The following is a 27,865-nucleotide window of genomic DNA, read 5'->3' on the forward strand; positions in this document are numbered from 1 at the left end:
ATTAGGGGTTAAGAAGCTAAAACGAAAATCATTTGAACAATTGAAGAGGATTCATTGTTGTTCCAAAGGCCAGAGAGGACATTATACTTATGTCCAGTTTTTATAAGTTTACTACTAAGCCAAGTTCGACAAAATTTTGCTTTTTTTTTCCTTTTTATTTATTAACATCATCATTAACAACTCTTTAAGACAAAGTACTCTAGAACGTTACAGCTTACTTGGTAGATATGAAAGATTTCCTTTACATGGGCTGGTGCCAATTAACCCAAATCCCCTGGTCACTGACTCTTCTGACACTGGAAAAGAAATAGCCACTGACATTTATTCAGTTTTCCTCACTGCTGTATAGTCAATCACTATAGAAAACCCACTGCATTGTGAAAGGAAAATTACTGAGGTGCAAAATGCCACAAGACAAACCTAGGATGAGACATTAAACTAAGGCCACAGTTTCCCATTCAAAGTTGATGCAATAGATTCCACATTCTTAAGGATTTAGAAAATAAAATTCTGGCTTTCTAGATATTATTTATCCATCACTTAAAAAATAAACCATATGATCTTAATCAGATTGCTAGTGGCAGTCCAGTTGGTTGCCATATTTTTCATGTTTTATTTAAAAATAACATTAGCTCCAAAGTATGTTGGGATATTAAGAGGCCATAACACTAGTTATACAATAGTTGCTTGTGTTTTATTTTTAATGTGCACAGGAGGACGAGATAATGGAGATTTCCATGGTTTATTTATGGGGGGATCTGCTTACTGCCCATGATATGGGACTCGAATGGATCAATGACAATCAAAGCTCCTATGAGGGAGGGTACCCAAGTATTACTGCATTCATGTGACCTACAACAGAATCCATTCTAACACCATAAGCAAAGAAAATTTGGCCAAAACAGATCAACCCTCCCAGAATAAAGCACCTTGTGTCACAACTGGGTTATTCAGGCTCTGGACTTGCTTTACTTTGAGCTGAGTCAAATGTAATAGTAGGGCACACACAAAATCCATTAGGTCCAACACAATCAGAATCAAAATCAAGACCACTCACCAGATTCAGAGTGAAAAGAGATATTGAGTCAATGTACATGTTAAAACTTGCCACATCGTATGCTGCAGTTATAGGTTAGTACTCACTGCACCTGATCTAATGACAGGTCTGTACACTTACATGCAAATACATTGCCAGGGCTCAATTCATATGTGTTATAGATGCCAGCAGCTACCCACCAGTAGCAGTCAGCAGCATTCTACAGTTAAAATGTTTTGGAAGAAATTAATCAAAATTTAATCAAAGTTTTATGCTCTGTTCAAAAAGACACATTGAACATTTGAGACTTCTGTCATACTGCACTGAAATGCCAACCACAGAACCATCTAGAGGAGAAGGTCAGTCCTACAACTCAGAAGGCGGATGCTCCCAAGACAGGAAGTGGCTCTTGCCAAGTATTTCCTGCATGTGCAGGAAGTGCTGCTAGTCTAACGTCCCCTGCACTTTTGGGTCAGGAAATTACACACATAGCTGAACAGCAGGAGAATAGGTCACGATTAATCTTTGACAGTCTCATACTCAAGAAAGGAAGCTTTTTCAATGAGAACACCCTATTCACTGTTGTTTCATTAGTTCACATGGCATCTTTAAAACTTGATAAGTTAATTTTCTTTTTGAAATAGTTTTCTTCACAAAAAAGACTTTCTCCAATTCCCAGTTTCTAAAAAGCTGATTCAGAGCAACTGAGGCATTTCACCTAAAGCATTGGACAAATCCACACTGTTATCTGATTGGATCCAGGGCAAGGAGGGAGTGAATTGCCCGCCCATGTTCTATGGTCTATCTCCTGATAGGTGCATTGTATAGTTGAAGTGCTTACAGTCCAAGGCACACATACCTTGGTGCATGGATGTCCCCAAACCTCAGTACCCACACTCAAGTGACTCTGATCATTATGCCCATCAACTAGAGATCATGAACCACTTTGAAATAAGTATTTCATTACTTTCTGTAGGTGCCAACATCCTTTCAAGTAAGGAATTTTGGATCACTGCAAACCGCTGCAACTCTCCAGCTTGTTTTTGTTTTTCTGTTTTTCTGTCCGAGTCAGCACTTGTAGATTCATTTCCCTTCATCTCCACTGCCTGCTGCCTATTTATAGACGTACCTGTGGACTGTGTCCTCCATATCCCATGCTGTGAGATGACGGGATGGATAGTGTATGTGGACCCAGTGGCGAGTTGATAACTGAGAAGGGAGAGCCCAGTCCATTCATTGGAGAGTTCAAAGTGCTAATGGGTGAATGAAGCTGCCCTGGGGAGCTGATTGAGGGGCTGACCCCAGACCCCATTATCTGAGGGTGCAGAGAAGGTGCATTCATGGCTGTTCCAGAAGAATTGCAATTCATGGACACATTCACTTCTGCTGAAGAGTCTGTAAGGAAAATAAATAATTTTAAATGCTGAAATGTTTTTAAAAAAACTACTTTCACTATACAACAGCTATACATTCCTCAACATCCCATAACAAATGAAGAAGTGCACACAATAGGACTGAGCCATGATGCTTGCTTCTGCACTCCTTAGCATAAGGGGATCCTTTTGCTGCTGAACCAATTTGTCAGATTTGAAGTATAATTGCCAGAAACAGTTCAATCCACCCCATGATCCTAAAGGAGTTGACCATCTTAACAAGCCTATTAAAAGGTTGTTAATTATTTTCTACCATGCAAGTTAATATGGGTATCTTAAGCATTTTATATTAACCCAAGTGGGCCATCTTGCACCAGAATAATCGATATGAAAGGCACAATAAACGAAAATATTAAAAAGTCTTGATGAAGGTTCAGATGTAAAAAAATTGACCATTTCTATCCATGAGAGCTACATGACCCACCCACAAGAGCAAGCCCACGAGAACAAGTGCCCACCTGTGTGAGCACGCATAATGTGAGAGAACATGAAATGGCAGGGAACAGTGAATCAATCAAAGCCAGGCAATTAGGTTGTTTATAATGTTTTTCATATCCTCTAATTATTCCGAAGTGCTTCACGGGCAATTAACTTCTGCAATTATTGTTATGTGACTATATGCACACGAGGCAATTAGATGTGTGTTTATGGAACACTAGTTTATCGAGGAATATTGTCCAAGATGCCAAGAAAACTCCCTTGCTCTTCTCTGAATAGAGACTGTTAAATCATCCTGGACAAACAAATGTAAAACACGAAAGTCTGCAAAAAAAAAAAAAAATTCTGGACAAACAAATAATTCCTCATAAAATAGTTTAATATTTTGTCATAAGGATGCCATTTATTGAAGCCTTCGCCTCCAAAAATTCCCCCTTCTCCTAGTACAACAATATGCCACTCCCAATGTACTGTTTTACAATATTTGTTCCTTTAGTGATCAATAAATTTTGGTAAATACTCTTTGGTATTTCCCATATATTCACTCACCGTTTCATTTCAGACACAAGTTGTGGCTGCAATTCAAAAGTACTTAATTGCCTCTCAGAGCTTTACCATATAGATAAATAACTGTACAGGACTCAGAATGTAGCTATCTAGTTGATTTTAGCAAGTCACACTACAGCAACACCAGATGCAGAACGTTGCTGGCACACTACAAACTGTCATGCTGAATTCTCTCACCACTCCCCAAAATAGTGTTATTTCCATCAGCTGGGAAGGTGTGACTGAGTAACACTAGTGAACAATGAAAGGGAGACTTCGCTCCCACAGCTGATGCAATGGGGTCAGGCAAGACTTCAAGTCCAAAGGAACTGCATATTTATAGCAGATGTCCGGAAAACAAGTAGAAAAAAAGCAAACTTTTCAACAATCTTCATTCAAAATAGGAGACCTAACCATACACTAGAATGTCATAATTCATAATGGATGCCTGCCCTAATTACTAATTTTCTTTGTGAGAGCCAGCATGGGTCAATACCAAACGCTACCAGGCCAGGTATAGTTTGGGTTAGAGAGACAAATTCCTTCATGAAATTAGAAATCTACTAAAAAAAAGGGATGGAAAGGCCAAGATCAGACGATGATGAAAACAAATATACCAGTGAACCTACCTGGTACGGACCTTTGGTTAGATCTGTTTCAATGAAGAGTTCACAGCTGAATACCTCCACAGATGTTGTTTGAACCAAGTTTCTGTAACCATAGCAAAAGGATTTAATTACTTCTGCTTACCTGCTCTTGCCACAATCTTCACTGCTCTACACTCATGCCAAGCACCAGATCAACCAGGAACTTGGTGCCAAATTCATACTTTTTCTGTGCCAGCGACTTCAGAATCGTGTTAATTCAATAATGCCTCTCTCCTTTTCTCTCACACACCATCTTGGTTCTTTCTCAAGCTATATTGTCCCATTCTTTCACTGCAATTTCTAGCATTCTCTCCTCTGACTCATTTCATTTACAAAAGCAAAATATTATGGATACTGATAAAAAGCAGATATTGGAAATACTCATCAGGTTAAACAGCATCTGTTGAGGGAGAAACAGTTAACATTTCCGGTCAATGAAGAAACAATATATCAGTTTCCCTTTCCACAAATGATGCCTGATTTGCTGAGTATTTTCTAATTTTACTTCCATTTTATCATTTGTGTATGATCATCAGTTTCATTCCCTTTGACTGCAATACTCCTTACCATGTAACCTGTTCAATAACTAATTAACTTTAGCAATAATACTTATTCCAACAAACAACATCATGATGTATTGTTTCATCAGATATTAAAACAAGGAATACATGACTTTATGTTCCTTCTTTCCATCCATTGCATTAAAATGCATACGAAACTATGTATGTGAAATTCTAGTTGCAGGAGGAATGCAGTTACTGGTCATCAAAATCAAACAAGAGACAGAAAACTCTATCTGGTCAAGATCAGAATTAGAGTAGAGGGAATTCCCAGATTTCTGTTCAACCTTTCTCATAGTTAATACCCCATTTTCATTTGTCTGTGGGAAAACATTGATGTGATAAAAAGCAAAATGTATTAAAATTAATTTACATGGAAAAAGAAAGTGAAGTCAAAATGAAACAAGGGTTTGGGAATGAGAATTTCCAGTGAGAAAACTGGACATCCCCTTCCCTCAGACTAGCAGAACAAAACTAGAGGATTTTTAACTTTACATTGTTGCCTGTAATTTGACTAGCACAAATCAGGCAGGCAAGGAATTCCATATACTGTAGCCAGGGCCGCATTAGCCAATAAAATTTTTCTAGCTTTTTTCATGTACCCCACAGAACAATTCATTTGAAGGGATTATCATCACCTCCAGCATTGAGGCTAAGAATATTGGATTACAGAACTCCAGGCAGACTCCCAAACCTCCCAGCATAGAGAGGAATTGTTGACGAGAATGTGGCAGAACCGGCAACTCCAATACCACTGAAAACTGTAGGGAGATGTTTGGAGGGGGAGCAGTCATCGAACTGTGAAGATGCATTGCACCACTCCAACACACAGAAAGCAGCCTCGTGATTTAAACAGAAAATTCCCATCCAATCCTAATCCATTTTGAGACAGAGACAAGAGAGGCTTTATAAAAATCAGACTTTTGCAGCAAAGTGCGGCTGCAACTAACAAGGAGATTAGTGTTGAAGGCAGCCAACAATTCAGGTCCTGATGAGTTTGATAGAGGCTTTAACAAGCCTTCAGGGATCTTCTTAAACCTTACTTTACCCAAGTCATCTCAGAGTCAAACTGAGACTGTTTTTTGCAAAGTAGCAGTCATCAAAACTGCATTTAATAATTGACATGGGTTTTCACTATTAGATTAACTGTTAATAAGCATCAGATCTCAAGAAAGTGAGAGCAATATACCAAGATGTACAGAACATCCATGCAATATGAGGTAATAAATATAAGATTAAATATCTTCAATGTCACTTAGTATCATTGTGACTTTCAAACGATTCACCTTCATATAACCCTGCTCAGAGAACTTTCTGTATGAAGTACTGAGTACAAATCGAACATTAACTATATAACCGTTTACAGCACGGAAACAGGCCATGCCGGCCCTTCAAGTCCGTACCGGTTCACTTGAACAGCTCCACTAGCTCCTCCGCAAACCCCTGAGGAAGTAGAGGCTTTCTTCATTTCTTTATTTCCACATCTCTATTCTGAAGTCACCCAAAGGTACAAATGAGAAAGCCACCACACTTACATGCCTCATAATTCACCATGGTAATCCCAAACAGTTCACAAGTTGCTCCATCATAGCTTGCATAAGAACCATACACAAAAATCCATTAAAATTCTGCATTTACTTCACAACTTTAAAGCAGTGGGCATTTAAAAGGTGCTTCATAGCAGGATAGTTCTCAACAAAATACAAGGATGTTGCCTGGATTAAAGAACATGTATTTTGAGGAAAGCTTGATTCAACCTGGGCTTTCTCTGAAGAGATAGAGGATGAGGTGACTTAAAAGAAGTGTATAAGACTACAAGGGGAATCAACAGAGTGGACAGCGACCACCTTTTTCTCGGGGCAACAATGTCCAAGACTATAGGACCTCCGTTTAAAGTAGTTTTCTCCTTTCTTTTCTTTACACACAGAGAAAGTTGCAGGTACTGAGATTGCACTGCTGAGTCATGGTTAAGGCTGATTCAAAAGGGACATTTAAAAGACTCTTACATTGGTACGTGGATGTTAAAAAAGAGAGTTATGGAAAGTGAGGGAGGAAAGGGTTAGACTTGCTCATGGAGTAGGTTTATATGGGTCGACATAGTGAGCTAAAGGGTCTGTACTGTGCTATGTTCAAATCAAAACTTAGTCAAAGAGGAAGTTTTAGAGAGGTAACCTTAGACCTTTAGGCTTTGCAGATGACACACAACTAGCAATGCAAAGCAATAGAAATTAGCACTTATATTGATCATACCTGTGAAGTATCTCAGAATAGTTCACATCATTGAAGATCCAGTGTAATCCAAGTTATTATACTAAGGACAAGACCTCAGATTCTGCTCCAGTTAATCAATTCCCATATCTTAGCCAAATTTATCAATCTTCCTTCCTGCTGACAGTTAAACTGGAAGGCCAAGAGCAAGCTCGGAACATGGCAGATGCTAACCAGACTATGCTGTCAAATCCCTTTCCTGAGGTTGAGTACTGAATATGCCAACTCAGAAGTTCCCCCCCCCCACCCCAAGATTTGCTTGTTCCCCAATAGATGGCATAGTGCAAACATGACAGTTCCTTCAAAACAAAATAAGTGTGTACTCCACGTGTGGTGTCTAATTCAGTCAACTCCTTCAGAACCCATCAACCTGATGTGCTTGGGAATCTCTTTCGACTTGCAACAAATAATTAACAGAATTACGATTGGTAAATATCACCACATAACTATCAAATAGCTCAGTGAAAAAAAAATTGTAGCGTAATTTTATTTTGAATATTTGTCCTATTACTTTAGTTACGAAATTCAAAACTTTTCCCAATCACTAGAGAAGGGAAATTATTTTATTTCCAAAAAACAAGCTGATCTTTGAGAAGGTTCAGCAGCTGCCAACCATTCTGAACTTTCCATACACAAAGGGCTTGTGAAAACTCAGGCTCAGTGAAGCTGAGATCCAGAGTAATGAAAGATGTCTGTGGAATCTGTCCCCTCTGGCAAAATACAACAGCCAATGGGCTCCTCTTTCCTTCTTCTCCCATATGTCCCTGCTCTGAAGCACCAAGTGTTAGGCACGTATACTAAGAAGAGTCCATGTGTAACAGGATATTGGTTGGAAATTTTAAAAAACAGACCATAAGTTAGGCAGGGGAGGTGAGGGAGGATTGGAGGGAAGAGCAAGGGAGGAGGAGGCTGGATGTGGTGAAGAAATTGGGTGGGTGGGGGGTTGGTGGGGAGGGAAAGAAAGGAAAATACCACTAAAATAAGTTTTAAGATTTTACAGACATCTATTATTAAACATCTGTTTCTTTTTCTTTGGCTTGGCTTCGCGGACGAAGATTTATGGAGGGGGTAAAAAGTCCACGTCAGCTGCAGGCTCGTTTGTGGCTGACCAGTCCGATGCGGGACAGGCAGACACGATTGCAGCGGTTGCATCTGTTTAATACTAGAGAAATTGACACTAAACACTGCTGTACTAACTCAAAAGTATTCTCCTATACCACACATTTCCCTCAGTGGAGCATTCGACACACTTCTCGCTGTTGTCTCCCCCCCAGTTATGCAATGTGTTCATAGTACTGCTTCTGACTGTCCTATACTACAAATGTCAGCCTTGCATGGGATCAAGGTGTAGAATTGTGCTATTAACCCAGATGTTTTGACACAGTTGAATATTCTTCATACTCAACCTAAAACATCTCATTTTGAACCCAAGTCTTTCAATCCATCATGTGGTGGGTTTACATTATGGGCTCTGCTCCAGATCTTTGGAGATACTATTACTGCCTTGGAAGACAGTGAGCTGGTCTGTAAACAACTCAAGAAAAGCTCCAACAATAGTCATAGCTTGTGGCTGCTGACTCCAGGAATATCACACCCAACCACAACATGTAATGTAACCATATTTGCTATGCTCAAGGGGCCCAGGCCAGGAGGTCAAAACTCAAGTTCAGCAAGCTAAAGGTTTCCTGATTCCCAAAGTCCCAGAGCACCATGGTGCAAAGTAACCTCTTTCCTCCTTCCAGACTGCAAGTAGAAACAATTACTTCTGTTTCCAAGCACCTTTCATCACCTCAGGGCACCTCAAAGCATTTTACAGCCAACTAAGTACTATTTGATCTCAAAACAAACATAGGAGCACACACCAAGGTTTTAAAAAAATGGTCAGAATCCCCTGATCTGCTTCCAAGTGGCACAAGGGGAATTTTAATGTCCACTTCAGTCTGCTGAAAATAGTTTAATACAAATGATACTTTATTCAAACATTTGCTTTCTTGCAAATAAGTCCCACTGATAACTTGGCCCAAAACACCGTCACAATACTAGGCTGCACATAGGCAGATAATAGAATCCATAAATGGATGACAAAATTATAGGAACAATTGTCTACTATATTGCACATAAAACATCTTGTTTTTCCCTCTTTTAATATTTAATCGAAATAACGGTTCAATGTTTATCTGCTACAAAATCTTCAAGATTCTGGAGTCAATGGACCCTAACCTTTTCTTTCATTTTTATTCTGATTGAAGGGTTGTACATCTGAAACCTTTAGCTATTTCTCTTTCCAAAATGCTGCATGTTTTCAGCTTTTGCTCTTTTTATTTCTGTTTTATTTTCAAACTGGGCGATATAGTTAGCGCCACACTGTTACTGCTCCAGCAACTTGGGTTTGAATCCAGCACTGTCTATAGGAGTTTGTACATTCTCCCCGCATCTGTATTCTGGGTGCTCAGGTTTCCTCCCACCCTTCAAAATGTATCGGGGTTGAAGGTTAATTGGGTATTTGTTTGGCATGGGCTCATGGGCCAGAAGGGCCTATTCCGGTGCTGTATGTCTATATTTAAAATTTAAATACAATTTTTTTTTAATTTAAATTACAGCATGGTAACAGCCCCTTTCAGCCCATGAGCCCATGCCACCAAATTACACTCATTTGACCTACAACCCCCACGCCAGTACTTTTTGAATGGTGGGAGGAAATCAGAGCACCTGGAGGAGACCCACACAGACACAGGGAGACATACAACCTCCTTGCACTAACCACTATCCTGTGTCGTAATTTAAATTTTTTTTTTTTTTAATTTCCAGCAACTAGAGTTTCTGGATTTTCAGATACTTATTCGGCAAAGATAACCACCTCCATTTCCAGATGCAAGGACTAAACTTATTGGTGTCATGAAATCGCTTGATAATAATTATCTTTGGGTGCCCAGTTCAACTCTCATCAACCTCCAGCCATCTCTTTCTATGCTGCCAAATTTCTTGCTTCAGGGATCACATCATATAAACTTGCATTCTCCTCTTCAACAATGGTTGTAAGATTGGAGTACGACTTGCTTTGCTGACCACCTCAAATTCATCCTTGCCATTTTGTTTCCTGAAATATGGTTGGTTTAGCAGGTGGGATACATTTGTGTCTTTGTCCAATCAGTACAAAATCTTTATAGCTGAAGTGATTGCTTGGATCAAATCAATCTTCATGAGCTTGTCACGGTACATTTTCATTAGACCCATCTCTTTATATTGTGTGTCATCAAGCTAGAGGTGTCATCTTTCATGATTAAATGCACATCATTATTCAATCATTTCATTTACCACCATTAGGGAGCACTTCCCAAATAGCTGCAATGTACATTGTACATTAACAGCTCACCTTTCTGGTTTTAGTTGATAATTTGCTTCAGAGGGACATGATGTGTTGCTCTGGAATCTAGTTAAAATGTCACAGGATTCCCTTGCACCTTTTCCACAGAATGAACCTGACTTGGCACTAAGAACGTTGTTTTTAACTGGCTCGCTGAATCTGGCCTGTATAGCTCTGAAAGACCCTGATGTGAATTTTATACATCCTCCCCATTTTGTATTATGGAAATTATACTTAAATGAACACTTACTTTCCCAAATGCAGAAACATTCCCTCCCCCCACCCCCCCCCCAAATGCTCATGTTGCAGTTTATTTCAAGGTACACTCATATTCCCTGATCCATCTTTTGTCTTGACCTTTGCTATATATCATTTTTTCTATTGGCCACCCAATGTTTCTTGTCCATCTCTGGCTAGCTCCACAACTCCAGTATAGGTAGTCACGGGGGTGAAGGTCTTTTGGCATTAAATTGAGATTTATTTTATTTTTTAATTAAATTTAGACATACAGCATGGTATCATGCCATTTTAGCCCACAAGCCTGTGTCACCCAAACTCTCCAATTAACCTACAACCACCATACATTTTGAAGGGTGGGAGGAAACCAGAATACCCAGAGGAAATCCATGCAGACACAGGGAGAACATACTGACAGTGCCAGATTTGAACCTGGGTCACTGGTGCTGTAATAGTTTTGCTAACCACTATATTAACCATTACTCCCCTGGCATGTTTGCCTTCAACAGTCAAGTGTCTGGGCATCATAATAGGGTTGTACAAAACAATGGTAAGCCCACAGTTCTGGTCACCTTGATATTGGAAAGCCGTCATTAAATTGGAAAAGGTGCAAAAACAATTCACAAGGATGTTACTAATTCTGAAGTGTGTTAGCTACTAGTGGAGACTGAATAGACAAGGATTTTTCCCTGGAGTATTGGAGGCTGAAGGGTAACCTTATGGAGGTGATAAACACTATGAGGGGGATAGATAAGGAACTTTTTTTTTCACACATCAGGTAAAGTGAACATAAAATGAGGTGCAAGAGGCAGTGCTATAGGTAGGTACAATTATGACATTTTACAAGACATTTGGATGTGTACATGGATAGGAAAGGTTTAGAGAGATATGGGCCAAGTTCACGTAATTGGGTTAAGCTCAGATGGGCAACTTAGTCTGAAGAAATAAGATGATCTGAAATGCCTGTTTCTGAGCTGCATGCGCTCAATGACTCCAAATGCACATTTATAGGACAAAGCAGAATGGCAAAATAGATACTGACAACCAAAATGTATCAGAGAAAGGCAGGTCACACAAATAGAAGAAAATAGTTCAGAGTCAAAGCAGTACTAAAATGGTATTGAGACTATCTCTGAATGCCAAGGCTTAGAAGGCTCTAGAGCAAGTAGCTTTCATAGAATACAAAACCAAAGAAAGTAGCCCTTTCAAGTTCATTATCATCATTTATACACAACAATACACAACAATATCATTTAAAATATATATATATATATTCTTGGATGATTTATTCAGTGACAGGATACTGTTATTAAATCTCCAGTCTGCGGGAAGAAGCTATTTCCCAACCTAGCAGTCCTGATTTTGATGCTCCTGTACCTCCCTCTCGATGGTAGTGGGTCAAAGTGTGCAGGAAAGAAAGGGTCTTCTATGATTCTTAGAGCCCTATTTAAGCAACACTTTCAGTAAATGTCATCAATAGAGGAAGTAAAACTCCAGTGATTTTCTCGGGCCATTTAGACGATCCTCTTTATTGACTTCGGGTCCAATGCTTTGCAGTTACCATATCATGCAATGATGCAGCAAGATGGGACACCCTCAATTGCGCTCTTGTAAAATTTTGTGTTGCCCTCCTCAACCTCCTTAGGTGGTGCTGAGCCTTCCTAATCGGGTTTTGTCGATCCAGGATAGATTGTCCTTTATATACACACATCAAGGAATTTGGTGCCCTCCACTCTCTCTCCATGATGGAACCATTGATTTGTAATGGAGAACCTTCATCCTCCTGAAATCTACCACCATCTCCTTGTCCATATTGAGACTCAGATTTCTGGTTTTCCTTCCATTTTACAAGCCGCCCCATCTCTTTTCAATGTTACTGATGAGGCCAACTGCTATTTTATCACCCATAAACTTGATGATCCTGTTTGAACTGAATCTAGCAGTGCACTTGTGAGTCAGCATTTTGAATAGTAGTGAGCTAAGCACATAGCTTCAAAGTGCAACAGTGCTTAGTGTGATGGCATTTGAGACCTTGCTATCAACCCAGGCTGACTGTGGTCTTTCAGTCAAAGTCCAGAATCTAGTTGCGGAGAGGGGTGTCGAGCCCCAGCAAGGGCAGTTTATCCACCAGCCTCTGAGGTGTGATCGTGATGAATGCTGAGCTATGATTGTGTTGAATGCTGAGCTGAAGTCAACGAACAACAGCCTGGCATATGAGGCATTGTTCACTGGGGGAGCTCAGGATGGCACAGAGGGTCAAAGCCATACCATCATCTGTGGACCGGTTTGAATATAGGCAAATTGGAATGGGTCCAATGTTACTGGACGGTGCGATTTGATGTGTACCATTACCAGTCACTCAAGGCACTTCATGATATTAGAGGTCAGTCCCACTGGGAGGTCATCATTTAATCCAGTTACCATCACTATGGTGATGCCTTGAATTCTGTGGGCACACCATACACATAAAGAACCTAGCTGCTCTCGTCCCAATTATAAGCACTTGGTCCATAGCCTGCTACGCCTTAAGTGTTTCAAAGACTTGATGAGATAAAACATGCCCACCACTCAGTTAATGCTTACTAGATTTCAACCTTTTACTGGTGAACAAGTTCTTTTTCTATAAATCCTGACCCTAAACTCGTGCCCTAGAGCTTTAGGTACTTTTGCTATGGTCAATATGTTCCTACTACATGCTATTTCTATGCCAATCATAACTTGGTTTGGTTAAAGGGAAAGCATTCCCATCCTATCTCATCTCTCCTCATTAGTGAAATGCTCCTTAGAAGGAATTGTTTACAATACTCCAACCTGGGCCTAACCAATGTTTTATAAAGTTGTACCATAGCTTTCCTGCTCTTTAATTCTATATTCAAGCTTATGAAGGAGCATGTCCCTTATGCCTTCTCCACCTGTGCTGCCACCTTCAGGAATCCTTATACTTGTATACTGAAGGTTATGTTCCCCAATAGTCTCTTAACCCCCTACATTCACTCTATAGGTCCTCTTCCCTGTAGTCTTTTCAGCTTACATCACCCTGCAATTATTGGGATTAAATTCCATCTGACCCCTTTCCGTTCTTTGTTCCCCTTCCAAGCAACCCATCCATTCTCATCTCCCCTCCTCTTTGGTTCTTTCTCTCTCTCCCCCCCCCCCCCACCCCACCAAATCCCCTTCTCCCCACTGGACTCTCTCCTCTTCCCACTCCCCCCTTGGATCCATCTTCTCTCTCTTTATATAACCATTCTCTACACTGATAGCTTTCGTCTTTTCATCACCCACTCTGCCCTGTATGCTTTATCTTTCTCCACCTGACCTATTTATTTCTCTTGCCTCACTCTCCCTTTGACTGGTACCTGTCACTCTTTTGCCTCTGCCCATCATATACCATTCTCTGTCTGGTTGGCCAAAGCCTACCGGGCTTGTGTCTCGCACCACACACCTCATCCCCACCCTGTATTCTTCACAATGCTCCTGTAAAAAAAATAATAATTTAGGCATACAGCTCAGTAACAGGCCCTTTCAGCCCACGTCACCCAATTACACCCAATTAACCTACAACCCCCAGTACATTTTGAAAGGTTGGAGGAAACCAGAGCCCCCAGGGTAAACCCACGCAGACACAGGGACACCATGCAAATTCCTTTCAGGACAGCGTGGGATTCAAACCCCGGTCCTGTAACAGCAATGCACTAATCACTCTACAAACAGTGCCACCCCTCCGTCCTGATGAAGAATTTCAGTTTGAAACAGCATCCCTTTTTTTGACTGTTAAGTTCCTCCTGCAGATTGCATTTGGCTTGTGCCCATCTTGTCATCTGATCAATATCACCATGGAGCCTATAAATATCCTATCAACTATAATTTTCACATCAACTGCAACTTACTAATCAAACTTTCTACATTCAATATTAGGAAGGGGAAGAGGGCTGTCTGTGTGCCGTGTGTGCGCGCGCAAGGAGATTCTCAAAAAAAATTGCTCTCTACCACCATTATCTGTCTTTAATTACCAAGCCAGTAAGGACCCAATCTTCCAATTCCCCATGGGTCCCACAAGCACCAAACTATTGAAACAGACGCCCTTAAAGCTTGTCAAAGTCCAGACTGAAACCCACATTGACTGCATCAACTACATTATTCTCATCAATGTAGTAAAAAAAATTCTCATCAATAAATTCAATGAAATTAATCAAACTGGTTATCGGCTGAACAAAATCCTGCTAAAACCATCTTTGATTAATTAATTTCTTTCAAAGTGCAGATTAATCCTGTTCCTCAGAATTTTTGCAGCAACTTCCCTTCCACTGATGTTAAATTGTCAGGCCTGAAATTTCCTGGTTTACTCCTTCTGCCCTTCAAATAGAGCTCATGGTTTATTAGACAATGCAGTGATGTGATTGCAAAGAGGATTAAATAAAAAGGCAAAGGTAAAATTATTGTCACATAATACTATATTTAGTATGTAACATACATGAAATTCTTTAACTTTGTCTACCGTAAGACAGAAAGTTGTCACTTTGTCCAGTGCCACTTACAGAAACGAAGCTCCAGTGAGGAATGAACTCCTGAACACTGGTTTACAAGACCAGTGCTCGAACCATTGAGCTATCAGAGAATACCAGCAGACTTAACATTTAGAACAGACAAGCAAAATAAAAGGAACAGAAGTTAGGATATTGAAAGATGGGATACAAACAGAATGACTCATAAGACCAAAGAATCATTTTGAGTGAAGACAAAATAAAAGATTGGGGGCAGAAAATAGGGGTGAAATTTGTCCAAAGAGCTCTCAAACAGGAGTTCTAATGTATGGTATAAATTAGGAAATTAGTGGTGCTGTCTGGAAAGCTAACACAATGATCATGGGACATTAATCTATGTATAAACTGGAGAAACCAAATTAACAGTAATTATGTGAAAGAATTCATCAAGTTGTGCTCCACACAGCTAATGCTAGTTTGACTTTCTATATTTGAGTATTCTGGAGCCACAAAAAATTATCTGTTTTAAATTTAATTTTCTGCATGGTAAAAGGATAAATGAATAATCTTGTGGCTAAGGAGAATTGTGAAATTGTCCATTTTGAGAGGGAAAATACAGTGTATTATCTGAACATTAAAGTTTGCAAAGATTTTAATTTTCCATATTGAGTATAACAAATAATTAAGAAAAGCTATAAAATGTTATCATTTATTACCAGGGAAATTGAATACAAAAGGAGGTTAAATTATACAGAGTATCAGAGAGACCACTTTGGAGAACAGTGTGTAGAGCATTGGTCTCCTTATTTAAGGAAGAATGCTAATGCATTGGAAGCAGTTCAAAGAATGTTTACTGTCTAGTACCCAAATGGATTACAAGGAAAGACTTGTGGTACTGGATTCTAGGAGAAGAGTCTGCATTGAGAGAATACCACCTTCTGGAACAATCAGAGCTGTTTAAGAATCAGAGATTGTCAATTTAAGACCATGATGAAATAAAATATTTCTGAGGATCATGTGCCTTAGAATTCTCCCTCTCAAACGGCAATAAAAGTGTTTGAATATTTTAAGGCAGAGGGAGATTTTTGACAAAGGGGTGAGTGTTACAACAGATAATTAGGAATACAAAATTGAGATTACAATCAGATCAGGATGAACTGGCTCTAGTAATAACCTACTCCTGCTCTTAATGTAGATGCACATGATAGCTTTTTTTAAAAAAAAACAAGGAAATTCAAAGTGATTTAAATCAATCCAAAACAATAGTCTTAATCTAAACAAAGTAAATCACAAATACGTGAGGTATATGATGCAGAAGACTGGGAAAATACAGGTACATTAAAAATATACAACAGAGGGCAAGCAAGTGCGAAAAGTCAATGAATAAACAAATATTAATGGGCAAAATCACAACAGGAAAATTGATCAAACCATCGCTAACAAGACGTTCATGACAGCGTACTACTAAAATAATGGCACATTTATATTCTTTGCTTCTCTTTCTGACAGCACTAGCTCATTTGATGTCACAGATATTTTGGTCCACATTCCACTTGGGTGTTTTCAACAAGATTTTTTTTAATTGCTCTTGAGCATCAAAGATCACAAATTACAACAATACTGGAATAACTCTCCATAAAATCTTTCTCCAATTTCACTTTCCTGTGACTCCTCCTCTGCCCCATTTTACCCATTGTGGTGCTTCATGCTCTGATCCTGAACAATCAGCCCTCAGACAGCAGCTCAGTTTCATTCCCCGATATCCCCATCCTCAGATCCAACCAGAGCATCATGTTGAACTCTTCTTCTGTCTCTTCCATTTCATTTGCAGATTGCAGGCTCTCTTCCCCATTTCTGATGAAGTCATCTGCCTTGAACATTAAACTGCGGCCGTCTCCAAAGATGCTGCCTACCATGTTGGACATTTCAAGCATTTTTTGCTGTTTTCTCCCAAAACAAGGGGATGACTATTTAGAACATGCACAAGAAAAAAAATGACCACACTGGTAGTGAATCTTTGGCATTCCCTACCCAAGAGTGTTGCCGAAATTCAGTTGCTGTGTACAAGATCAAATATCATAAAGGGATAATATTTTTCCTGGCTAGAATTTCTGGAACTACAGACTCACAGTCTTAAAATAAAGGATCTGCCATTTCGAACAGAAGTGTGAAGAAATTTCTTCGGTGAAATCGCAGTGAATCTTAGAAATTCTCTACCTAAGAAGTGCTCATTCTATTTGGGGCACAGTTCTACAGATTTTCAAATATTAAGGGAATCAAGAGGCAGAGAGAAGGAAAGTGGCAAAATGGAACAGCAGGCTCAGGCAGTCAAATGCAATTTCTTTTGTTTGTACATTAACTCCACACAAGCTGGGTGGAAGTGCATGGGTCTGGGCTGAATCTCGTTAGGCCACCAACATTTTCAAACTCAAGCCTTTACTATGTCCTTCAACTGAGTGATTTGCTTCACACTAATTTTTAAACAGGTTGATATTAGCTTGTCACAATACTTGATATAGGATAGCAGATTTCCTTCAATATATTAGTCTGTGAATCTGCTCAACTCTTCTAAACATTTGAGAGCTCTGTATTCATTCCCACTATTTCTTTTTAAAATTCCATAAATGTAAAATTAAGTCCAAACTCAAATTCTCTCACTTGGACTCTCATTTCCTGGATTATAGTCCAGGTATCCAACAGTGTTTGTCAGAATCAGGTTAATTCAGTTCTCAAAAATAATTCTCCAATCCTCAAATTGGGGTTGGTCAACTATCTATAACTTCATAAATACCATACTATGCAACAAGGGTGACTACCTACAAATTATCAGCACAGATGGCTCAGGAAGCACTCAGTAAGGTGCTACACAAGACAAACCAAATTACATAGCACAGCATTGGAAGCAAGGCAGAGAATGAGATCCTTCCACCCCACTAGGGGTGTCAACTAGGATGCCAATTTAAACTAATCCCATCTGCCTTCACATGATCTATAACTCTTCATTTTCCTCTTGTTCATATCTGTCTACATGCCACTTAAGAATTGCCATTTCATCTGTTTCATTGGTTGGACATTCTAAGCAGCTACCACCTTCTATATAAAAAAGACTTGCCTTATGAATCTCCTTTAAGCATTTCCTCTCTCACTTTAAACTTATGCTCTTCAGTGGTTGACATTTGCAAGCTGGGAATGAAAAAACTCCTGTCTGACAACTCTTAACTATGCCTCTCAGAATTGCATATACTTCTATAAGGTGGTTCCTCAGCCTCCAATGGAAAACAATCCAAGTTTTCCTCATACGTAATGCACTTCAAACCCAGTTTACATCCTGCACTCTCCTCAAAGCCTCCTCGTTCTTGCTGTAACGCGGGTTCCAGAAATGCATGCAAAATACTGTGTGGATTGATAACACATTGGCAAAATAAAGTAACAATAAACTGTTCACAATATACATAAACAATCTAGAAGAGGGGACAGAGTAGTGTATCCAAGTTTGCTGATGACACTAAATTGAGTTGCAAAGCAAATTGTGCAGAAGATATGGAAAGTTTGTAGAGCAGTGGTTCTCAACCTTTTTGTTTTCACTCACATACCACTTTAAGTAATCCCTATGCCATAGGGGCTCTGTGATTAGTCAGGGATTGCTTAAGGTGGTATTTGAGTGGGAAGGGAAGGCTGAGATTCACTGCTCTAGACCCAACTGTTACTGAACTATTTTGCTTGAGAAAAATTGTCATTGGCCCATTTCCTTTGGAGTTATGAAACTGCGCACATAATGAGTCAATTAGGTACGATTAAAACAGTGGTTTCAAGCTTTTTCTTTCCACCCACATTCCACCTTAAGTAATCCCTGGACTAATCACAGAGCACCTGTCCAGAAGAACGTGGGAGTGCTTGAGCATGAATTGCAAAAGGTTGGCTTGCAGGTGCAGCAGATTATCAAGAAAGCAAATGGAATGTTGCCTTCATTGCAAGAGGTACTGGTGAGGCCACACCTGGAGTACTGCATGCAGTTCTGGTCTCCTTACCCAAGGAAGGACGTTCTGACTTTGGAAACAGTGCAAAGGAGACTCACCAGGTTGATTCCAGAGATGAAGGGGTTAGCCTAGAAGGAGAGAGCGAGTCATCTGGGACTGTTCTTGCTGAATTTTAGAATGAGAGGGGATATTATAGAAACATACAAAATTATTAAAGGCATTAATAAGATAGAGGTTGTTTCCATTGGTGGGGGAGACTAGAACTAGGGGACATAGCCTCAAGATTCAGAGTAGTAGATTTACGAGGGATGAGGAGGAACTGCTTTCCCCAAAGGATGGTGAATCTGTGCATTTTGCTGCCCATTGATGCAGTGGAGGAGACTTCAGTAAATATATTTAAGACAAGGATAGATAGATTTTTAAATTGTAAGGGAATATGGGAAAAAGGCAGGTAGGTGGAGATGAGCTGATCGGATCAGCCATGATCTCAGTGAATAGCAGAGCAGGCTTGACGGGCTTGATAGCCTTCTCCTGTTCCTATTTCTTATGTTCTTAAATCGACGATTTGTGGATTGGCAGGCTGTAATGAGTGGAGGTCCAGAAGCACACAGCCAATATTAAATGTTTTGGAGGAGGGGCTCAAGTGTAATCCATACAAAATTAATGATGATAAAAGCTGGGTCAAAGAGCACAGAATAGACTGTAGGGATGATGAACAGGTTTCAGTGGAATGTAGAAAGGATAAATGAATTGATAAGGACATGGCAAATAAAATAAATTATGGAAAATGTGAGGTCATCTGCTTTGGTAAATAAAGCAGTAATGGAAGATTTTTTTAATATAATGACAAGACCCCAAAAGGCATTGATGTTCGGGGGCATGCAGACTTTCCGTATACAAATTATTGCATTAACTGCCAGTAGTTAGGAAAATCTTCAAGAGAAAAAACACCTTATTGGAATGACGTAGGACCCTTATAAAGAACCAAATATTGTGGACAGATCTGTTTTTGTTATCCAAGAAATAAAATAATTGTGATAGAGCATGTGCAGCAAAGATTTACCATGAATGATGTAGCTGGCTTGTCATAGAAGAAAAGATAGTTCCCTCTCAAAACTGAATTCATGGGGTGTGGTCTTGTCAAAATACAGAAAATTCTTACGGGATTTGGCAAGACACATGTGGCTGGAGTGCCTGAAACTAGGCTACAGAGTCTCAAAATAAGGGGTCAACCATTCACAACAGAAATGAAAATAAAATTATTTACTCACAGCAGTGAATCTAAGGTATTCTCTATCCGAGGGCTGTGAGCACTTCGTCAACACGAGACAAAAAGTGATAGATATTTAAGTCTTAAGATAATCAAGTCACGTAGTTAGAGCAGAAAAATGACAATGAGGTGAAAGATGTGCCATGATCTGACTGAAAGGGGAAGTGGGGAAAATGGTCTACATCTGTTTTTATTTCCTACCTTACTATTACATTTCATAATATATGTGGCTACAATGTCTTCCCATAGACAGTTCGTATGATGTATTATTCTGTGGCCTAATAAAGCCAACAAGGGACACTCCATGCCGAATCAGGAGATGCTGGACAGATAATTTTGGAGATGCTAGGCCTCTGTGCACTCCCAACTCAAACTCAATGCCACTGCAAATGCTCAAGTTTATCATCTGATTGCACAAGTACAACCCAACGAAACACACTCTCTGGACCTCGGTGCAAAAGATGCAGACACACAACCAGACATAACACACACAGATAAAATACATATGCAGAACAACTATTCAGATATACAATAAAGTTTCATAATAAGAGACTCAAATAGTTAGTGCAAGCAGTTCCTTTGGTCATTCAGCATTCCCACTGCCCATGGGAAGAAGTTGTTCCTCAGCCTGATAGTGCTAGCTCTGATACTCCTGTATCTCTTTCTCTATGGGAGCAGCTAAAAGATGCTGTGAACGTGGTGGAATGGGTCCTCAACAATTCAGCGCACCCTCATCAGACAATGATCTGGTAAATCACATCGAGGCTGGACCAGAGTTATGCAGCCAGCCAGGACGCTTTTGATAGAGCTCCTACAGAAGATTGGCATGGTGGTGGCCTGTAGCCTTGCCCACTTCAGTCTTCTCAGGAAGTGCCACTGCTATTTCACCTTTCTGACAAGTGAGGAGATGTTGAGTCCATGATAGGTCGCTAGTCAAGCACTGCAGAGTTATTGATATGTTGTGGTGGCTCCTTTTCCAGCTTGACCACCTTAAGCAATCCCTTACTAATCTCAAAGCACCTAAGGCATAGGGATTACTTAAAAGTAGTATTGAGTGAGAACCACGGAATTAAAATTTCTGAAATAAATGTGCCAGAAGAGTTGGGAAGAGTGGGAGGTGCTGATTGCTGCAGGATTGTATTGGGGAAGGGTTGTGGCTATCATGTGACAGTACTGTGGCCCTACCTAGTCAGAGGACACACCAGCTACCAATTAAGGTTTGGTTCCACCCTACCTATTAATGCACATCTTGATGTTGGACCGATGTAAATTACCAGGACTGGACTCTCCAGCCTGTCTGTACTTGGCCTTGGGCCATCGGCTGTTGTAATTGGATTAACCCTCCTGGCATCAAGCCATTTAACTCCGCTAGTGACCTGGGCTGGGCTCTCCAGCTCTATAAAGGTGCCATGTGTTCTTTGTTTTCTCTCTGCCAGCTTGGAACCACCCTGCTTCATCCCAGGCTTAGAAATGTGGAAGGGTGCTGGAGAAACTGTTGGTAAGATACGTACTGTTAAAAGGATTGGAAACATTTGACTAGTGTCCTTTGTAGCATAGAGCCATGTCTCCACTAAGTTGAGGGGTGGCGGGGCATCGTAATGATTTTTCCTTGATCAATGTATGTACCAGTTCATTATCTGCATCTTGTTCCCATGCTATTTTTCACATGTTGGTTATTAATTGTCCATTTATTACTTTCCTACAGCTGCTGTAAACTGTGTGTGCTGCATCTGTTACCATTTCCCACACTTTCCTTCTATAAATAAAATCCTTCACTACAAAAAAACTGTGTCCAGAGTCCTTGCCTTTGAGACCTACCAAACCTGTTTCCTCACTCACGAAAGGGATTATGTGTTTTTGTGACCTTGGTCACAACCCGTAAAATGGAGAGAGGTATTATTGTATATATATCAACAACACTTATAGGGAGGGTTTTCTTTTATATAAATATAGTTATAATTGGGGAATTATGTATTTTCTGAATTTTTATGCTTTTTTCTTCTTCTTCAATTGGATTGCTGGAGCTACATACTGACACATAGGATATTGAACAATGGAAGTAGGAGATTTGTGGGGGAGTTAACGGAAAGGGGATTGATTATATTTTATCAAGATGAGTAAGGTAATGAAGGTGTAAATGTGAATGGGTTAAATGTAAAAGGAAGAGAGTGTTAACATACATTGAGAAAATGGAAATTCATGTAGCTTTTCTTCAAGAAACATATTTGACTGAAAAAGAACATGAAGTGAAAAAAGGATTGGGTTTGATATGTAGTATCTTCCTCATTTAATTTTAAGGCAAGAGATGTGGCAATTTTGATTTAAAAAAAGAATTTTCCAGTTAAAATTCAAAATGTTGTGTAAAGGTGCATTGTCAAATGTATTCTGAATTGTGGACTTTTAAATTTGTATGCTCCAATATTGATGATAAGAGATTTATTCAAGAAGCACTTCTTAATTTGGCAGAGCCAAATGATAATATTTTAAAAGGAGGGGATTTCAATTTTTGTTTAGATCCATTGTTAGACCTATTCGAGTAGCGACAAGAACAAAAACAGTAAAAGCTACATTGGTTTTAATGAGAGATTTAAATTTAATAGACATATGAAGGAGGATTCATCCTAGAGAGATAGATTATTCTTTTTATTCGAGTAGGTATGATTCTTATTCTAGAATTGGTTTATTTTTAAATCTCAGTTCAAATGCACACTAGGATTCTTGAAGCTGATTATAAAGCGAGGATTTTATCTGATCATTCACCTTTACTAATAATTATTGAAATGCCTGATAAGGAGCAAACAATTTATAAATGGAGATTGAATTCTTTATTATTGAAAAGAAAAGATTTTTGTAAGTTTGTTAGAATGCAAATTCAAACATTTTGTGATATAAATTTGAACTCTGTAATTGATACGTTCATTTACGTTTATTATATGGGATGCTATGGAAATGTATTTAACAGGTCTAATTATAAGCTTCACTAAAATTAAAAAGGATTATATGAAAGAATGGTCAATTAGAAAGAGAAATAACAGTTTTGGAAAAGGCCTTCAAAAACAGCGCTCTGAAGATGAGCAGAGGCAATTAATTAATAAAAGACTTCCATATAACACATTACAAACTTATAGAACAAAGAAAGCCATTACAAGAACAAAAGAAAGATATGAATGAGAGATCGCAAAGTACTTGCTTGGCAATTAAAAGAAGAGGTCTCAAGAAAAATTAATACAATTAAAAAGGATGGTAATGTTTTTAACTTATAAGCCTCAAGAAATAAATGAATCATTTAAGAATTTTTATTCCAAATTATATACTGGTAATCCTTGACTTCCAATGTACGCGAGTTCCATCAACATGCAACATACGACCAAAATTATTTTTAAAATCTTTATTAAAACTATTGTACAAGTTTGTATTTTGTACTACAAGTTCCCCGTCACCATTCCCCAACTTATAATCAAACCTGAGTTACAACCAATCCTTCTGTTCCCCATTACAGTGGTAAGTTGGGGACTACCCTGTAGCTCCGAATCTTTAAAAATGAAAATAGATAGATATTTATCACAAATAATTTTCTTTGGATTAAGTTTGAAAGAGTGAACTGAACTGAACTACCTAGCTAGAGGTGAGGGAAGCTATGAGCTCATTACAGAGTAATAAGTCTCCAGGAGGGGATGGATTCCCAACTAAATTCTACAAAGAATTTTTTTTTTTTAAATTTAAAATTCATGAATTCCTATTTTTATGGAATTATTAGATCAAGCTTCAGAAACCCATACTCTCCCAGAATCATTTTCAATGGCAATAATTACAATGATTCCTAATGATTTCATTATTAAATGCGGATTATCAAATTGATGCAAAAATTTTGGCAAACAGAATAAATAAACTGTTGCCTAAATTAATAAATATGGATCAGATAGGTTTTGTAAAAAAAGACAGTCATCTGAAAATGTAGCCAGTTTACTTAGTATAATTCACTTAGCGCAAAAGAGAGGAGAATTGAATGTGACAGTGGCTCTAGATGCAGAAAACGTTTTTGATAGATAGGAATGGGATCTTTTTTTGTTTAAGGTATTGGAAAAATTTGGATTGACTTTTGTAAACTGGATTAGGGCATTGCATAATAATCCTAAAGCTAAAGTAGTGACTAATGGAGAAATACCTAGTTGGCTAGGTCAAGTCGACAAGGATGTCCTTTATCTCCATCTTTATTTTAACTTCAAACCACTTGTTGAAATAATTTGATGTGGAAATTAAGGAACTTATGGTAGATCAATAAGACCATAAAATTAATTTATTTGCAGGTGATGTTTTAATATATTTAACTGAGCCCAAGACATCTTTATGAAAATTACACGTTAAATTGGAAGAATATGGAACATTTTTGGGTTATAAGTTAAATTGGGATAAAAGTGAAATTTTGCCATTAACAGCAGGTGATTATACTCAATGTCAGAGATATGCAGTTTAAATGGCAAAAAGAGGGTATTTAATATTTACGCATTCGCACAGTTAACAATTTGAAAAATGTATATATTAATTATTTATCATTACTTAAAAAGATTGAGTAGGATTTTTTTTAATATATTAATTTACCTATAACTTTAGTGGGAAGAGTTGATTGTATTAAGATGAATATATTCTCAAGATTATAATATCTTTTCCAAACATTATTTATTTTAATACCCTCATTTTTTTTCAAGAATTGAATAAATATGTAAGGAAATTCCTCTGGAAAGGTAAAATGTCAAGAGTTTCTATGTAGAAGTTAACTTGGAAATATGAATTGGGAGGCTTACAGCTTCCTAATTTCAAAAACTATTTTCGAGCGGCACTACGAAATTTATTTCTTTTTTTGAAAGAGAAGAAAAGCCAGCCTGGGTTAAAATAGAATTGAATAAAGTAGGAGAGAGAAAAGCAAAATAATTTATATATAAATGGGATGCAAACTTGATGGTTGGTAATGAAGAAATACCATGGTTGAAGCATTTGATTAAATATTTGGAATAAAATAAATTATGAAATTGATATAAGAGAACATGTATTGTCCAAAATGCCTTTGATTCAAAAGTCTCCTAACTTTTTCAAAAGATCATCAATTTTTTTTCATATGGGGATTATAAATGTTGAAAATTGTTATGAAAAGGGCCAATTAATGTCATTTGAACAATTGATAAATAAATATGGAATAATTAAAAACACTTTTTTTGTTTTCAATTAAAAGCATATTTGAGGGATAAGTTAGGTCCAACCATGTTGTTGCCTAGTGTAATGAAGTAGGACTTTTTATTCGGAAAGGAATTGTTAATAAATTTACATCTATGATATATTCTTTACCGCAAGTAGGAACTTCATCAATCCATACAGAGGTGGGAATTAGATTTGAACATTGTAATTGATAAACAAAGATGGGCAGATCTATGTAGGGATTGTATAATTGATACTATTAATGTAAGGAACAGATTAGTTCAATATTATTTCTTTTACATCAGTTATATCTTACACCACAGAAAATGAATAGATTGAAATCAGATGCATCAGACCAATGTTTTCGGTGTGGTGAAGATGTAGGAACTTTTTTGCATTCAACATGGTCTTGCATTAAAATAAGACCTTTTTGGATGGATTAAGGTGATTTTTGGAACAAGTTACAGGAGTTTTATTTCTGCAAATTCCATTTTTATTTCTATTAGGAAAAATTTAAGGAACAAGACCTAAATTAAAACTAATCAATTGGAATTTGTTAAAACTGCATTAGCGATGCAAAGGGAATGTATTGCCTTTACTTGGAAATCAGATGTGTGTTTGAGAATGCAAAGACGGCATGATGAAATTCAAAGCTGTAATCCTTTGGAAAAAAATTCCATAGTTTTAGAAATAAATATGCAAATTTGGCACTGATATACCCAAATATTATGTTTAAATTTGTCCTTTCTTTGTCTCTGGACTTGCGAGAATCTCCTCTCAATTGTATTAATGAATTTTCTAAATGTGTGTTAGACAACATCCCTTTGTGCAATCCTGAAAGTTTATTTTTCTTCTTTTATTTTATATAACTATATTGTACTTTTTACATTGATTATTTTGAGGGAGGGAATTTTGGGGGGGTTTGATGGGGGGGTAAATACCTTCATATGTGTAATTTCTAGTTTTTTTGGAACGTATTATAATATTAATTCTTGATTATTACATGTATGGAAAAACATTAAATATTTCACTCTGGAATCCATTCCAAACCAGCTACTGGCTCAACACCCATTTTTAGTAAATGCATTTGTAATGATGGTAATCCTGCTGGAATATTACAGCCTTGAGCCTAGATTCAAAGACTTGAATGATGAATAACAGGGACAGTGATGCATAGAAGGGACATAGCAAAGGTCAGAGATGGCAAGGAAAGAGTGTGAAGGGAGGGGGTCAGCCTTTGAAGGGTGAGGACAAAGGCAGTTTGGGATATCCTCAATTCCAATTATCTGTTTCCTGAAGCAAACATAAGAATTCAGTCCCTTCAGATGGCGGCGCCTCAATGCCCTGTGCCTCTATCCTGTCCGAATTTCCTTAGCTGTGGAATGAGGAAAACAATCTCTTGCATGCAAGGTCACAAAATCACTGCAATTCGAGATCGAGCAACTAAACAAGGCTCAATTCAAAAGCAGCTGCTGCTAGTCGCACATTGAATAACATTGATTCCTACAGTATAACTTGTGATTCACTCTATGTACCATACAATACTTTGCAACAAAACTTACAATCCATACTTGGCCTCTCAAATTAATCATGATGTTCCAAAAAACACAAAAATAATCTGATCATTTGTATATTGTTGGTCCAGGATGTTGTCATGCACAAACTGACTACAGTACCGTGCTTCCAACATTTCACTGATTACTGTTTCAAAGGGTGTTATTATAGAAAAACATTGCAGAAACATGCATCGTCCTTTACATTTCTTCTTTAATGCAGCAAACCAGAAGCAAATATCTATGAAACATTGATGTGAATCCAAGCAATCAGATTCATTGTCCAATTGGGTGCAGTCAGTCACCAGAGAAGCCACAGAACTCCAAGTACACTTTCACTCACCCAAATCAAGCTGTCCCTCGAAACTAAAGCTTTACTGCACCAACTTTTCCTCCATGCCAACAGGAAACAGGTCACACATCCTGTGCTCAGATTTTGCCACTGTCACCGTGTGTAATTTGAGACGCAGATGAGCGAAGCGCGTCGACTTGCACAGACGCAACCTGCAAACAGCTGATTGAAAAATTCAAAATTCTTATTGCACAAGGCTATTATGAGCTAACGCAAATAGACAGAGTCAAGTTACACGTAACCCATAATTAAATGGCAGTAAAAGGTTAAGACATTGACTTGCTTCCCACTGTTCCAGAGTAACATGCTCTCAACTGATCTCCACCTATTACAGACAATTCAATTAGGATGAATAAGCCACTCAATCCTTCTTTCCAGCTCTACCCTTCATTAAGATAGCTGATGTGAATGCAATTCAACATCACATTCCCATCAGCATCCCTAACTTTCACCTTGTTTATCAAGAAGATATCATTCATGGCCTTAGGAATACATAAGACTATTTGAAAAACA

The 27,865-nt window shown here is 38.4% G+C and overlaps 1 protein-coding gene across 10 annotated transcripts in view; it reads right to left on the bottom strand.

The window, feature by feature from the left end:
• Positions 1–27,865, bottom strand: part of LOC138760765 (retinoic acid receptor RXR-alpha-A) — a 128,022-nt gene that overhangs the window by 66,599 nt on the left and 33,558 nt on the right. For 5 of the 10 annotated variants that reach the window (XM_069931834.1, XM_069931843.1, XM_069931825.1 and 2 more), the window contains one exon: positions 2,166–2,431. In XM_069931834.1, the coding sequence (XP_069787935.1) occupies positions 2,166–2,431 (266 nt within the window). Of the gene's footprint in view, positions 1–2,165; positions 2,432–4,082; positions 4,165–27,343; positions 27,515–27,865 lie in introns of all 10 variants that reach the window. The other 5 variants (XM_069931851.1, XM_069931886.1, XM_069931868.1 and 2 more) reach the window with 2 other exon arrangements.

The sequence above is a fragment of the Narcine bancroftii genome, chromosome 1, assembly GCF_036971445.1.
Source record: "Narcine bancroftii isolate sNarBan1 chromosome 1, sNarBan1.hap1, whole genome shotgun sequence".
NCBI lineage: Eukaryota > Metazoa > Chordata > Chondrichthyes > Torpediniformes > Narcinidae > Narcine > Narcine bancroftii.